Source organism: Pogoniulus pusillus, chromosome 18 (assembly GCF_015220805.1).
Source record: "Pogoniulus pusillus isolate bPogPus1 chromosome 18, bPogPus1.pri, whole genome shotgun sequence".
Lineage (NCBI taxonomy): Eukaryota > Metazoa > Chordata > Aves > Piciformes > Lybiidae > Pogoniulus > Pogoniulus pusillus.
Window position 1 is genome coordinate 24,606,726 of NC_087281.1, and position 15,596 is coordinate 24,622,321.

The 15,596-nt window shown below is 46.2% G+C and overlaps 1 protein-coding gene across 1 annotated transcript in view; it reads right to left on the bottom strand.

Moving 5' to 3' along the window:
- Positions 1 to 11,683: 11,683 nt before the first annotated feature.
- The window catches only part of LOC135183327 (uncharacterized), a 59,598-nt gene continuing 55,685 nt past the window's right edge, over positions 11,684 to 15,596 (bottom strand). Inside the window, exon 3 of the mRNA XM_064158221.1 lies at positions 11,684 to 11,760. Coding sequence (XP_064014291.1) covers positions 11,737 to 11,760 — 24 coding nt within the window. The 3' untranslated portion in view covers positions 11,684 to 11,736. The remainder of the gene's footprint in view (positions 11,761 to 15,596) is intronic.

Genomic DNA, 15,596 nt, shown 5'->3' on the forward strand with positions numbered 1-15,596 from the left:
ACAGCCCTGCCAACAGGCTCCCAGATAAAACCATCTGTAAAAGTTAACCAGATTTCTCCTAGCAGCTGGAACTGCTGGCAGTAGCTCGGTGTGGGTCTTGGGATGCTGATTCCTGCGCAACAGCAGAGCTCTGGTGCCCAGAAACCATCCTGGGGACTGACTCAGCAGGAAGCCTTCATCCTGATAATTTTATGGCTCTTAGAGGCCTACACATAATGATTTTTGTCTGGGGTGCCTGCCCATTTCCAGGTAGATAAATGTCTGTGTAGCAAAACCAGAACCCCTGTTTGGCACTGAAACCCCTGCCAAGCCAGGGATCTGAGCAGGCAGCCTCAGGGCTGAGTTCAGTCTCCACTCCAGATCTAGAGAAGACTATTTTGCAGCAAAAGGGACAGACAACAGAAGAAACACAAACTGCCTCTGCTCTGTGGGTAGCAGGAACAAGCAAAGGACACCCACCACCAAAGATGCTAATTAATTCTGTACCATATTATCTGCATTTAAAGAAAAAATGGAACTAATAAAAACTTCTGAAAGTATTTGTTGTAGGCTTGAGGCAAGTGAAATCCAAGGAGTTTGTATGTGTATGCAAAAGGGAGAAGGAGCAAAACTGAGCAAGAGCAGGTGTATGGGTGAGCAGGAAAGGCTGTTATTTTATCTGAACTGCTTTATGGGCTAGATGACCTAATAAGTCTTTTCCATCTCTACTTTCTCTGCTTCACCTATCCCTAGTTTACCATTAAGGAATCACTTACACAAATTCAATTAAGTATTTAACATTTTCCTTCTTGCAGCTCCCTGCCTCACTGACTCTTTATCCTATTTCAAATCTCAGCTGACAACACCTCTTACCTCTCTGGCTCCCTTTTCTTTGCCCTTAGACTATTGATTCAGTATGTGTGATTTAATCCACTGAGATATTTTGAGTTTTCATCTTCTCACAAAGAAGAGACAAAATGAAGCTGCAGCATGCTCCAGTAGCAAAGCCCAGAAAACAGCTGCTGAGTCTGCTGCAAAAGCTTAGCCCCCTGGTCTGGCAGCTCTGGTTACCCCTGTCCAACATCACAGAAGGGCAGGAATGAAAATGAGATGCTTCTTTCTATTGTTTGTGCTCACTTAGCAGGTACATCATTGGGGCTGAGTTCAGTAGAGTGAATTTGTGAGCTTAGGATGGGAAGAAGCAGGCTATCTTGTGGACCAGAGGAGGGGAAGAGATATACCTGAGGAGTTCAGGCTGGAATAGCAAAAGGTGAATGGGTTGCAGGACCTACAGTAGCAATGTGTATGGGCTGTGCAGTCTTGGTCAAGAGTTACCACTCCTCTGGGCTTTGAGAGTGACAGTTTAACCATTAAGCACCTTCCATTTTATCCTCCTGTTATTTCTACCATCAGCCTTCTGGGTTTTTGCTTTTTCTGGCATATGCTACTCTGCTCTCTCACATCCAGACTAATGCAATTGTATGTAAACTTGCTCAAGTTGAAAAGAAATGTTCTAGAAAGGCTCAGGAGCAAGTCCCAGTTAAGTGCATAATTGCATAGTGCTTGGAGTAATTTTCCTTTTCCTCTGAAAATGCACGCTGGCTCTGATTTTCCTATCTGCAGATTGTAAGCTCATAATTAGCAGTAAATTACTCACACAAGTGACAAATTCTGTGCTTTCAAGTAAACAGACAAAATACCCACAGTTCACAAATTGCCACTTGGTGCCGCAGCCACCTGGCTTTTCCTGCTCCCATCTCTCCCACTTGTGAGAGGGATAGATGGATCAGATAACGTCTCTTCAAGGAGCTTGGATGATGATATCAATTACTGAGTTACCACAAAAAGCTATAAAAGGCACCTGCTGAGCTAATGCTGGCCAGTCCCTAAGGATCATGTGGCTTGGCTGTGTGTAAGCAGGAGAGCATGTGGCAGAGGCCCCTCAGGAGCAAAGGGTCTCCCTGCAGTTGTGCCCCAGACTGCCTACCCAGAGCATCTGAGGACATCAATAAGCCCTTGGTGTAAGAACTGTAGAGGATATATCCACCCCTATCAAGGAAAAGGAAGCAATATGAAATAACACATGATCTGGGGAGCTGCTGCAAAGCACTGAAGGAAGGTGATCTTGCTAAGCTGCTGTGGAGCAAGGGCCAGAGTAAGCACTGAGGATGGAACAAGTTCTTAAAACTCTTTCTGCTCTTGGGAGGTGCTGTATGATGAAGCAATCCTGATACATTTTAAGTCGATCACAGTCAAACACGTTTGAACTATAGTCATTTTGGGAATAACCCAAGCAGAGCGAGTGGACTTCAGGGCAAACAAGCCTATGATTTCCAGTATGAAGAGCCATCATTTGAGAACTGGCTCTGGAAGTAGCCCCAGAGATGGGTGCAACTGGATGGAAAATCATCTATCCTGACTGGGCATCTGTCTGAGGCTCAGAGAATGGCAACAGGCCTATTCCTCTGGTTAATGAGCAATATGTTTTCAGGGAGCTGACCTGACAGTCATCGCTATCCCTGCCACATATCAAGAAGGTGTCGGCGAAGAAAAAAAATGACCACCACAATTATCAGAGAGGCAGAGATGACAACAGAAAACACACAACTCCTGGGGTCAAAAGGTAACAGCTTGGCAAGGTGTAAATACAAAGGAGGCATTATTTGGGCATGTGGTTAGGGACAGGAGAAAAACAGACAAGCAGATTCTGGGTGAGGGAGGTAGGTTGGATCTAGAGTAACTGCCAAGAACCCCTATGTGCAGTGATATAGTAAGCTCTGTTCCCTGAGCTGGGACACTGTCATGGATGCTGCTGTGACAATGCAGGCATAAGCAAAGGCAAAAATCAGCTTCATTGGAAATTCAGGCAGGAAACCACTTAATCTACTCAGCAAGCTGTAAAGTACAAAAGAGGAAAGGAAAAGCATTTAAAATTGAATAAAAAAGAAATAAATAAAAGGTAGAGATTACATGAAAAAAATAAACTGGAGGTTGCTGTTGGTCTGGTATCATAATCCCTTCATTATTCCATATTAATATGTAAGGGATGTCTGCAGGGAAAAATAGGTTAATCTAGAGCACCCATGCCAATAGAGGCAATTCTTTCCTGTGTGTAGCATCATGTGAATACACATGAAACAGGGCTGATCAGAGAAGCATTTCATCCAGAACACTGGTTTTTGAAGGTGGGCTGAAATTTTCCAATGTGCATATATATACATATAAGAACACTGCTTTAGTCCTTGAATAATAGTACTTCACACTTCTGTGGCAAGCTCCTTCTGAAGGACTCAAAGAACTTTACAAAAATGAGCGAATTAAGTTTCTCCATCCCACTGTGAAGGAAATAACTACTTTTACCTTATTATACAAAGGGCAGGAGGGAAAGCAGCAAGGCAGAAGCAGTTTGACAAAAGTCGTGCAGTACATCTGATGGTCTGAATGAATTTGAGAATGAAGTCACTAAGTTGTTACCAAAAGTACAGAACCTGGCTGATACCAGCTCTAAGAGGAATGAGGGGGGCGCAGATGCTGCAGGAGCCCTCTGATACAGGCGTTTGGGAGAGCTGAGCAGGGAGCGCTGGTTATCTGCCACGAAAAGACTGGAATGACAAAATATCTGGAAGTCACAGGCAGAGCAAGGACTCTAGAAAGGCACCTGCAAAACCACTTCAATCTGTTAGCACTCTTTGGGTGTGTCAACAAATATGAGACAAATCAATGTTGTCTGCCTGTTTCCACTTGGGTTTTTAAACCATTCCTGACAGGACCCAAACCAAAGAGCAGGCAATCAGGTACTCTGATAGAGCACATCGTGCCACGGCAAGAACTGGCTCAGTGTCTGAAAGAGTAAATACACCATTCAGCATCGAGTTTGCCATTTCTCACAGGGCAAGGTATTAGTATCAGGACACACCTAGCTCCTAAAAAGATCCATGCTGGTTTACAGATCAATGGGCAATGGAGGCAGAGGCCACCACTGTCAGTACGGTAGCGATGTCTGCAGATGGTAAATACTCTTTGTCAAATCTAGAGAGAGAAAGATGTGAGGAAGCAAACTGTAACAGTGTATAGTTTCTGGCTAACAAATGGATGTTAGAAGGATTAATTTCAAGCATCAGTATGTGTTCCTGGGTTCAAAATGAGAAAGACTTGATGTCCTAGTAGGCTGCAGTCTACATCTTTGTAGCATTGTGCTCCTCTGCGGCCTCAGAGCGTTCTCCATTCGTTAGGGCACAAATAGTGAGTAGGGTGAAGCTTCTTACTGAAAATGGTGTGAGACCAGCGTGTAAGTTCATTACGTGCAGAACACTGTCTTCAGTTCTGTATTCAGAGAAAACTGGAGCAAAGCTAGTCCAGGCAATTGTTTGAAGGCATAGCATGACTTCCATGCAGGAAGCACATTAAATGGCAGGTGCATTTAATTTAGAGAGCATATGAACAAAACAGGCATTCAAAACAGCTAGAATAAATTATGTAGAAAAGCAAATTCAGTGTTCCTATTTACCTTGTCTCTCACACTCCAGCACCAAAGGCACATCTCATTAAACTGAGTGATAGGGAAAGTATTCCATCAAAGGGAATACTTTTCCTCAGGCATCCTCATTCACCTGTGGAAATCTCTTCTACAAGGTATCTCTGAGGTGCAGGGAGTGCAAGGATTTAAATAAGGAGATACTTGTGGATACTGAATTTTTCCTGCTTCCCTGTAGACCTTAAGATACAAATGCCGAGAGTCGGATGCTGAATAGAAGTGTCACAATCCCACATGTAAGCCAAACACTAATGAAGATGTTAGCAAAGACATTTCCCTAAGCAGTGGTTACCCTTAACTGTCCAGAGTGAGATCCTTTGAGCCTCCCTTTGTAACTTCTGGTCCCCAGCAGTATCAAAGACACAGTACCAAACAAACAGGTAATCGGCCAGATCAGACGTGGCATTTCTGGTGTTCTTGAACCTTCTTTTCCTCTGTTTCGTTCTGTCCTCAAGGCCACCCTTCCTGTCATCAGGAGTGCATGGAGGTACCACTGACTCATTTAACATTTCTATCAGTGATTTTTGGCTCTTTTAAGCAACTGAATTAATGGTGCCCAGCATCAGGCTCACTGCCAATTTTTACTTGACCTGGTCACAATTCTGCAAGCACTGTCAATGCCAGAGCGACAGCTGAGAGAGAATTTTTAATGATGTTAATGAATAAAAGCTTGAGCTGTACTTCCTGCACCTGGGCAGCAAAAGTGCATTTATAATTACTTGCCAAATAAGCCTCCTGGCTGCATTCTATCTGCCCCAGGCAAGCAGTTAACTGAAGTTCCCTCCTTTCACCAAGATGATTTTTGAGTGAATACTTCTGCCAGTGAAAGGTATTGGACTGACAGCTCTGGAGACTGAAGTCCTCCATTATGTGAGAGAAGTGAAAAAATCTGTAAAAACAGCTTTTATTAGGTCACCTAGTTCATCCCTCTGTCAACAGGAGATTGTTCTGTATAATTCCTGAGTGATTCCTTCTCCTATTCTACCCTCCTCTCTTAAATAGAGAATCTGAGGTCTTGTCCATTTTGCTGCACAGCTCTGCTCCTCCCTGCTTCTCCCATCCTGACAACGCAGGAAAAAAATCCTCCGCGTGTGTGAGTGTGAAGTGTATGTGCATCTTCCTGTCTCCTAGAGTTCATCAGGGAAGGGGCAAGAAAGTTTGGAACCTGCAGGGAGGGAACTGAGATCATGTTAGACAGCAGTTTCCAGGGACCAGTGTTCTTCTTCCAAGATGCCTCCTGAAAGAAGACTTCAGAACAAAGAACACTATTTTCCTTACCCTCCTGCTGATACAGTGTTGGTATTGTTTGGATGTTCACCACCTTTTTACCAGCAAAGCACCCTGACAACTCATCATGGCAACTTTGCCTGCTTAAAAAGTGAGAAATGAGGCACAAAGGGATAAAGTGATTTGTCCAAGTTCCCAGTGAGTCTAGATTCTTCTCTGCTTCTTAGCTCAATCCTTTAAAGCCTCTCTGGGAACTGGTTCACTAAGGCTCAATTACCAATGAGTCTTTATCCATGACAGGATAGTGGGCCCATACCAATGTGGTAGGAGCAGAGGAACCCTCCAAACCCTGCAATGCATGGATTTCTGAGAATTCATATCTCCTCTTAGCTCCTTCTCCTCTTGCATACTGCCAGAGCACAGGATTTATTGCCTCAGTGTTGTAGTACCACAGTGTTTATTTCAGAATAGGTCCTTCCCTTGTGCCAAAGTAAAAAGAACAAACAGCTGAAAATCGGAGCATGTTTAGCCTCGTGAGAAGAGCTCCTGCTCTCAGCATGTAAATGGGGCTGGGAGCAGAAACTACACCAGGAATGACCAGTTTACAGAGATGTTCTGAAACCTCGTATTTACAAATCATTCCACCACCCAGCAGCAATTACCAGGCACTCTTTCTTATCAGACTCCTTTCCTGCTACCAGCTCTCATGTTAGAACATACCTGGGCTAGACAACATCCTCCAGAAAGGCACCCTGAAACCCTTTAGCTTTGAAGGAGCATTACATCAGTATACAAAAAGGCCAAGACTGCTGTCCCAGGCATGATCCACTCTGATTAGCATTTGAGCTCCTTCTGTTTAATTCCATACATTTGATTTATGGAAGACCCTTAGCTGGCTAGTGTCAGACAGTAACCAGGTGTGCTCAGCAGGTGAATTACAACTGACTCATTTCACTGCTGTGATAGTGCACATGGGTGGATCCTAGACTGTGCTCACAACCACAGGGCATCTTCTCTTCTCACACAAGAGCATGTGTCCACCATGCAGTGCAGCTCAGGCAGAAATCGCCAGGCTTGCATGTCATGACTTAGCTGTAGTTCTGAAGGGACGGGAGCTGCACTGTGTGGTGCTGGCTCCAAGGAGCTGATCCTGCTGGGAGCAGTCTGCTGGCATTACTATGACACTTCCATGACCCGAGCTAATGTTTCCATGCAGCACCCTGCTGCTGGGCTCACTCAGTGCCCCAGCACAGCAGTGCACTCCGCCATGTGGACGTGCCCTTGAGCTGCATGCCAAAGTAATTTTGATCCTCACAGCTCAAGCCGTGGCAGCATCCAGCTGTGGTTATCGAGAAAAGGCTGATAACAGGAGGATGCAACTGACAGTCCAGAGGAGCCTGTGCAGAGAAGGGCAGGTTCAAGAAAGTCAGAGTCTGAGCAGATCTCAGAAAAGACTCAGAGACTGGAAACAGCCTCTATGGGGATCCACTGTGCAGAAGAAAGGTATGTGCATGGGCCAGATTCAGCAAAGGAACAGAGGGTAGTGGAAGTGCACGTACCCTGAAAAAGAATCAGCAAGGCACTTAAAAGAAGGTGAGAATCTAGGCTGTAATGTGTGGACCAGATGCCTGGCCCAAGCCTGGCCACCTGGCCTCCTTCTGTCTGGTATCGTTATTTTGTGTTCATCAGAACAAGGGCTGGCTGCCTATGCAAAGACACCTGGAGCCTGCCCCATGCTGGAAGAGATACACCTGGCTCCCAGCCACCCTCATGCACCACAGAGCAGCCAAGGACAGAATCTGTGAGGACCACCCTGGGATTTTGTCCACACCATAGCCACAGTGCTCATGCAGGATCACACAACGATGTGCCCTAGCACAATTCGTGCCCTCTCTAAGTGAACAATTTCCAGCAGAGTAACACAAGTGATTCATTCTGACAGTCTTTCACATGTAAATATTTTATATTCCTATTGAATATTTTTGGGTGATTACGAATTCTTGATGTGATGAGGACCTTGCTATGTATGAGATGCAGGCAGCAGCAAGGACTCAGCAAGGAGGAAAAGCATCCAAGAAATAAAAAGTAAGATATCATTACAAACTACAAATTAGAGCTGGGATAAAAACAGAGGCACATACTGCTGTTCTTTCCTCCTCTGTGTGGATACACTCAGAAACTGTCTGGAGCTCACGTAAGGAACTTTGCACGTGGGCAGATAGAGAGTTGACTGCCTCTCTCTCCTTCCCTCCCTTGCACTCTTTCTCTTCTGATTTAGTTTCAGTTTCTTTATTCCTATTGAAAGATGCAATACCAGTAGCTCAAGGGATGCAAGACTGAAGTGAGTCCAGAGTTTCTGCTTTGTCTTCAGCTAGGTTCTGTTTCTACAGTGCACTCAGAAACTCAGACTGCGAATCTGCACGGTGGTGCATCTGAGAGGTGATGGAGAACCTCTACAAAATGTAAGAACATCTGGACAAGGAAATGATTACTTTTATACCCCTGGCATTGACAGTGGTAGCATGAGCTTCATGTCCAAGTGTCCAAGAGACCAAAATGTCTCAGAGTCAACAGGAAGGACCTTTGTTAGGTTGTGATGATCTCTCTCTGGGTCTCAGAGATCCTGTTTTTCAGAAGGGCTTGCACACGTGCGGAAGCAAAGGGCTGAAAAATGCTAAGTTTCGGTCAAGTTAGCACAGAGTTCTTCAGCAGAAGCATGTCCTCTTGATTTGGCCCAGAATAATGAATGTTGTTTGTCCCTTTGTATCCATACACAAGCTTGGCTTCTCTTCTAGCAGTGCTTCCCATGAACTGAGAAAAGCACTTGTACTACCAACTGTTTTCATAGTGCAATGCAACATCAGTGGCTGTGGGTAACCACTAACTGGTTGAGGCCTAAGTATCTGTGCCTAAGTGCACCCAAAGGGCATGCAGCCTATGTTGCTGGTACATCTAGCAGGACTAGGAGCAGTAGTCTGTCCGAGGTTTCTCCAGGACCCTGGCTATCTCTTGTCACTAGTTCCAGTAACTGCATCTCCATAACATTTCCATGACAAAAAAGCCATGCTGCCACCTGCAGAAGAACCACTTCTCAGAAGCCTCTAGGGAAAGCAAAGATACTTTTGCCTTATTTATGTGGTGACAGAAGAGAAGCTAGCATTGTCACTGCAAGAGTGGAAGCTAATTTGGACAGGTCTAAAGTAAGATGATGATGTAAAAAATGCTTAGCTGCCCCATGACCCATCTTGCAGACCTATCCACCTCTGCTCACGCATCCCTAAGCAGTTGTCTGCAGCAGCAGACATTACTGCCTGCTTAGCACGTTGTCTGCAAAGACAAATCATCCCACCGCGCATCAGCTCAGTGAGGGAAGCCTTCAGCTGAACAAGCACAGATAAGGATTACACAAAGGACCCTAGTTATCTGGTCCCTGTTGTGCTGGCATGAAATCCTCTCCTGAGCATTAGGGTTTCCATGTGTCCCCAGGCTGAGGTGCACTGACTTCTCATGAAGTGCAGTTTGAGATTGATGAATTCACAGGTTTTAAACCAACAGCAAGCATCCGTCTGGCCCCTCGATGGAGGCTATTAACTTAATGAAACCGAAAGGCTGCGAAGTCAGATAACAGCCACCAGAGTCTTTATTTACCTAGTGATTTAAGGAGACTTCTGAGGTAGCACATGATTTCTTCTTTTGAGAAGAGTAAGCTACCACCTAACAGCACTTCCAGGCACATAGACACACACACTTGAGCTGTCAAAGGGCACAGCATGCTGACAAGTGCTCTACCCTTTCAGTGTTAGCTGACAAATGTTCTGTTGTGGCGCAAGGAGAGAGGCTTCTTTTAAAAACTCAGGTGCTGCTATGGAGGCTGTTCAGTACCATAGGAAGAACATCCATTGAGCATCAGGGTCCTACACTGGCAGCCCCCAAAAAACCGACACAGATGATTAATTGACACTCTTGACAGGGTATATGAAAGTCATTCAGCCCGTCGGCAGCAAGACTGTGGGCAGAGCCCAGCTCTCTTGACCACTGCCTGGCTATGCTGGGCGCCAGGCATGCAGCTTTTGATCACATGCTTCAAAAGGCTAAGCTAGAACAGCTCTTCAGCTGAGTGAGCTGAGATTTAGCAGCAACTGGGATCTCCCTGCTCCCACTCCATGGTTAACGCATATGGTGTAGCACGAGCATGCTGACCCTGTGCACAAATGTTGTCTGTTACAACTGCTATCTGAAGGAGTCTCCCTGATAAGCTCAAACCTTATGTTTCCTGCCTTTCCCCTGCTTCTATACACAGCCACGGCAACATTGTGTGTGCTCCAGTGGCTGCACACAAAGTGGGAGAGGCTCAGCCATCTGCTTCAGTGCTTTTGGGAGGGAGCAGGGAGCAGCAGAGCAAGTGCCTAGCATGTACTCCAATCCTCAGGCCCCTGCTCATATACTTCAGGGTGAGTGAAAGCAGAATTGAGCCTTCTTGTTCTCAGGTGTATCTCCTACAGCAAACATAAAACCAGGCAGTGCTGTAGCCCACCCTGTGTGGCAACTGCACCATCACGTGAGGTACCAGGGAAAGAGCAAGGAGGACTGGAGATCCAATGACTCCTCTCTCAGCCCCTCGTTTCCTCAGCAGTCAGCTCAAGTTGGGGAGAGGGTGTTTGAGGGGGGAAAAAAAAAAAAAAAAAAAAAAAAAAAAAAATATATATATATATATATATATATATATATATATATATATATATATATAAATAAATACATACCAGGTCAAACTCCCTGCCATCACTGCAGCCACCTTGCGTGGCACTGAATAAACCACACAGATTGATGATGAGAGTTGTTAGTTATGGAGTAGCCTCTGACAAGACAGTAAGGTTCATAGAATCATAGCATCATAGAATCAACCAGGTTGGAAGAGACCTCCAAGATCATCCAGTCCAACCTAGCACCCAGCCCTAGCCAGTCAACCAGACCATGGCACTAAGTGCCTCATCCAGTCTTTTCTTGAAGACCCCCAGGGACGGTGCCTCCACCACCTCCCTGGGCAGCCCATTCCAATGGGAAATCACTCCCTCTGTGAAGAACTTCTTCCTAATATCCAGCCTATACCTACCCTGGCACAACTTGAGACTGTGTCCCCTTGTTCTGTTGCTGCTTGTCTGGGAGAAGAGGACAGCCCCCACCTGGCTACAATGCCCCTGCAGGTAGTTGTAGACAGTAATAAGATCACCCCTGAGCCTCCTCTTCTCCAGGCTAAACAGGCCCAGCTCCCTCAACCTCTCCTCATAGGATTTGTGCTCCAGGCCCCTCACCAGCTTCATTGCCCTTCTCTGGACATGTTCCAGCACCTCAACATCCTTCTTGAATTGAGGGGCCCAGAACTGGACACAAGTTGTCCTGCTCCTGAGGTAATCTGGAAGAACAGTCTTAAGTGAAGCTAAGCTGGTGGTCAGATGTGTTCACAGTTATGCCTCCTTTGTTCAAATCCACTCCATTGCTCACTTGCTGAGTTGCAACAGAGCGAATTCTGTATAGGTCATTCCTGTCCTGAGAACCTCACTGAGAACCTATCTTGCTCAATTGTACTTGGACTCCTCCCAGAATCAGACAGAAAGACTCTCAGAAGCATGTGATAGAGGATTCAAGTGTCAAAATAACCAAGGAGTATTAGGGAATTTATCTTGGCTAAATGACATACGTTTCAATTTGCATGAAGCTGAGGACTACTCCATTTAAGCTCTCATGCAGATGATTTTTGTTTCTGCTTACCAAATGTTTTTGTTTTTCAGACAGAGTGCAGGGATCACTTTTTGAAACAGTTTTTCTATTCAATTCTCTTCTGAGAAAAACAAAACAAACCACCACAACAACAAAAATAAACAAACAACAAAGTGCAGTTAAACTTTACCCAGACAATTCCAGTTTCCAATATTCTTCTTTTGCTGATGTGACATCTCTTTGGATTTTCCTGATGTTAGTCTGTATCAAAAGGACTACATTTAAATTCCACAATCATCTTCCATCTGCAAAAAGATGAAATCAAACATTCCATCCAAATTCGTGTTTATGGGCACGGTAGAAACACACACATATTTACAGAAAGCCAAGAATTTCTTGTTGGTCTAATTGAAATTGTAACAGCATGATCCAAGAGTATTGCTCCAGATAAACAGAGAAGGGAGGAGTGCTCCTCTACACAACTCCTCCCCCACAGCAGCAATAATGCATTTGGAACTTTTCAGTTTTCACCTCCTTCCCTAATGTTATGCTCACTCTTGCACTGCTCTTTTGGGTCTCGATGGTGGCAGTTTCTGTTTGAGAGGGGAAGATGGATATGGCCAGGGTGTCACCAGCATCTGGAGTCCTTAACTGGGAAAATATGATGTTGGTGCTAATGATTTCTTTTCCCTCTCTCTAGGGTTCTGTTGTGTTCACATTATGTATGCTGTATTTTACCTACTCTACATACTTGCTTCCTCTTCTCTTTGTGACCCAGAATAACTGGCTTTGTGCAACTCCAGGACATTTCTTCAGCTGCATTTCTTTAAAGGCCTGTTGCTTCATTGTTTATAGCCATGTGGCTTCTGATGGCATCCTGTGCCCCATATCTTGCCACCCCATATCTGTATTCCACTAAAACTGCATCCTGCTCCCAAGGCCTGTTGTGAAAAACCCAACTTCATTTCTCAGTGCCATGTCATGACATCGGACTCAGAAATACAGTTATAACATGGAAAGATAAACAAAAGCAGAAGAAACTGGTCACAGCTACTTGGTCAGTTAGCAAAGCTGCTGTTACAGCTAACCCAAGTGAAACAAATGTGCAGGCAGGTCAAGAAAAGTTCAGGCAAAGCAAACCTTAGAAGCCTCAGCTGCAAGGTCTCACGGAGTCAGTACAAAGCCTGTGACCTGTTACTAGCAATGGCAATGTTACATTAGAGGGCCACAAGTTTGCCCAAGATATTTCTGGAGCTTCTTGTGTAAAGTAACTGGAATTCAAATCTAAAGTGCAGAGCTTCATGTCTATGAAGTTGACAGAGACCTGCTGCACTGCCCCGCTAGTGCCATCCTTCCATTTCTGCCTTAGCATTATTCTTCACTGTCACAAAAATCTTGAAGACCAAACATAAATACAGAGAGCTTTTTCTTTACAACCCCTGTGGCTTTCATTGCTGCTACCCACTGTTTGCCACCTCTAATTAAAGTGCAAGGACCTGTCATAAGCATGGTGGAGTTATATGCAGACTGCAAAATTTGTTTCCCAGCCCTGCCACCAATTTACTGACTGACACCAGGCAAAAAGACAGAGTCTGTGCCCTTTGTTTTTCCCTTTCTAATGAGAGGATGGCATTGCTTATATATCTCCAGAACTTCTGGAGCACGGACAGATAATGCATTGACCCAGATTTGCTAACGTGCTCTGACAACTCAGGGAAGAAAGTGGCTATATTCTGTGATTCTGTGGCCAGATTTTCACTGGGTGTGGTCCTGGAGTGGAAAAGAAATCCTAGGAATCACCAAGTGGCAAGTTTAGGTGGTCTCCAAGGGATTATACTCCTGAAAGAGGTGGTGACAGCACAGCCATTCCCACTCTTCCCATAACCCTCAAATGCACAATGCCAGGGATGGGTTAGGGCTGAAGACCTAACCTATGAGACCTGTGACTGCTCAGTCCGTGAAACTCCTTAGGTTAGGCAGCAATTGCTTCTGGCAGGACAACAGGCTGGAGAAGGTCTGATGACCTTTTAGAGAAGCAGTAATAACAGCAATAAGAGGAATCCTCTCTCTTGCAGCCTGCCTCCTAAAGTAAGAATTTCTTGCTGAGGCTCTCATCCTAATTCACTGCTTCGTGCCTCCTGGGCTGCAACTAGAGAAGCACAGCATTGTGCTCAGAAACATTTCTAGCGCACAGCTGCTGGCTCCATTGTTAGAAGCTTGTGTGTTCTGCACTGGTGAATGACTGGCACGGCAGGGTGCACCGAGGGGCCTGGCCCCTCTGTGCAGAGCGGCACAGCTTTGGTAACCAAGACCCAGCGCACTGCTCCAAGCAGCTGCAGACCACCTTTCTTCTACGGCCCTGCACCATGCTGCCCACCGCGCTCTGGCCATAACCATGTACTCCAAGGCTGCTTCTGCTTGCAGCTCTGCTGGTGCAAATTGGAAGGAGTCTTGCTGGGGACTGATGGATATGAGTGAAGGCAGAATTTGGCCTTCATGTTCTCAGGTCTATCTCCTACAGCAAACACAAAAAAACCCAACCAAAACAAAAGCAATGCAAGCACTTACATCTCCTACATCTTACCCTTCAGCATCAGGCACGTGTAGGGACCTGGATGTAGTCCCATGTGCTAAGCCAGCACTGAAAATGTCGCCTTTTCAGCACAGCCAGTAAGAGGTATCAAACACAGCTGCCCAGGTTCGAGCCAGAGGCTGCCCAGGGCAGAAGGGCAGAAAGGTGTTTTACCCACAGAGGAGCAGAAGGTAAGAACCAGCGCGGAGCTGGAGGTGAACTGTGAGTGCCACCTGCAAACAGACACTGAAGTGCAGATGGTGCTCAGGGACAAGGAGCATGTACACGAATCAGGCCCACCGGGCCGAGCCCTGCCAAAGCCTAAGCCTCAGTAGGCCCAGGAGCAGGCCAAACTGCCTCCCCATCAAGACAGGCCTACCAAACCTCAGTGCCCCCAGCCAGGCCGATGAGGCCCAGCGGCACAGCTGGAAGTTCTCTTGCCAGCCGAGGCACAAACTCCCCTACAACCCAAGAGGCAGCGGCCGCTGCATGTGCTGGGAGAGGAGAGGAGGGAGAAAGAGACTCCCCTTGGATAGGGAGATACAGGAAAGGAGGACAAGACAGAGTTGTGATGTCCTGTGTCCTCCCCAGGACTCTCCAGTCTGTCTGCAAGACCTGTCTCTGTAGTTATACCAGCTGACTCTCAGTCTCCCTTAACCTACAGCAACAGCCAAAGCACAACAAAATGGTAAGCATCCCTGCTCGCTGCTGGAGGCTGCCCACCCTCTGCGTGCTGCAGAGCCAGAGAAGCAGCAGACTGACGGTCACACTCCTTTGGCAGAGGGCTCTTTAGACAGCAGCACACCTTCATTGCCGTGTTTGGCTTCCAAGGTTGCTCTTTCCTGCGTCCTCACCATCGATTTCATCCTGCTTGGCAAAAGCAGCCAATTCTGTGTGGTACTGCCTATCAGCACTCCCACCTGGAGCACTGTGTGCACTTCTGGAATCCCCAACACAAGCAGCACATCGAACTGTTGTGAGCCAGTGCAGAGGAGGCCATGAAGATGTTCAGAGGGCTGCAGCAGCTCTGTTATGAGGACAGGCTACAAGAGCTGGGGCACTTCAGCCTGGAGAAGAGCAAGCTTCAAGAAGACCTTGTAGTAGCCCTGCAGTAGGAAGGCTGGGGAGGGACTATTGACAAGGTCTTGTAATGACAGGACAAGGGGTAATGGGTTTAAACTGGCAGAGGGGAGATTTAAGCTAGATGTTAGGAAGAAGTTCTTTGCAGTGAAGGTGGTAAGACACTGGCAGAGGTTGCCCAGGGAGGTTGTGATACTCCCTCCCCAAAGGTGTTCATGGCCAGGTTGGATTAGGCCCTGAATGACCTGGTCTAAGTGGGAGGTGTCCCTGCCTACGGTGGGGAGTTGGAACTGGATGAGCTTCGAGGCCCCTTCCAACCTAAACCATTCTAGATTGTGTTCTATGATTCTAAGTAGTACCAGCACTGGGTGGGGAAATGGGACCCTCCTGGCTTGAAGGCACTCTGAGGTGCTGAAAGAGAATTCTGTAGAAGATAATAACCAAACCCATTATCATTTGTGAGAACAATAATTATTAGCTCTACTGTGA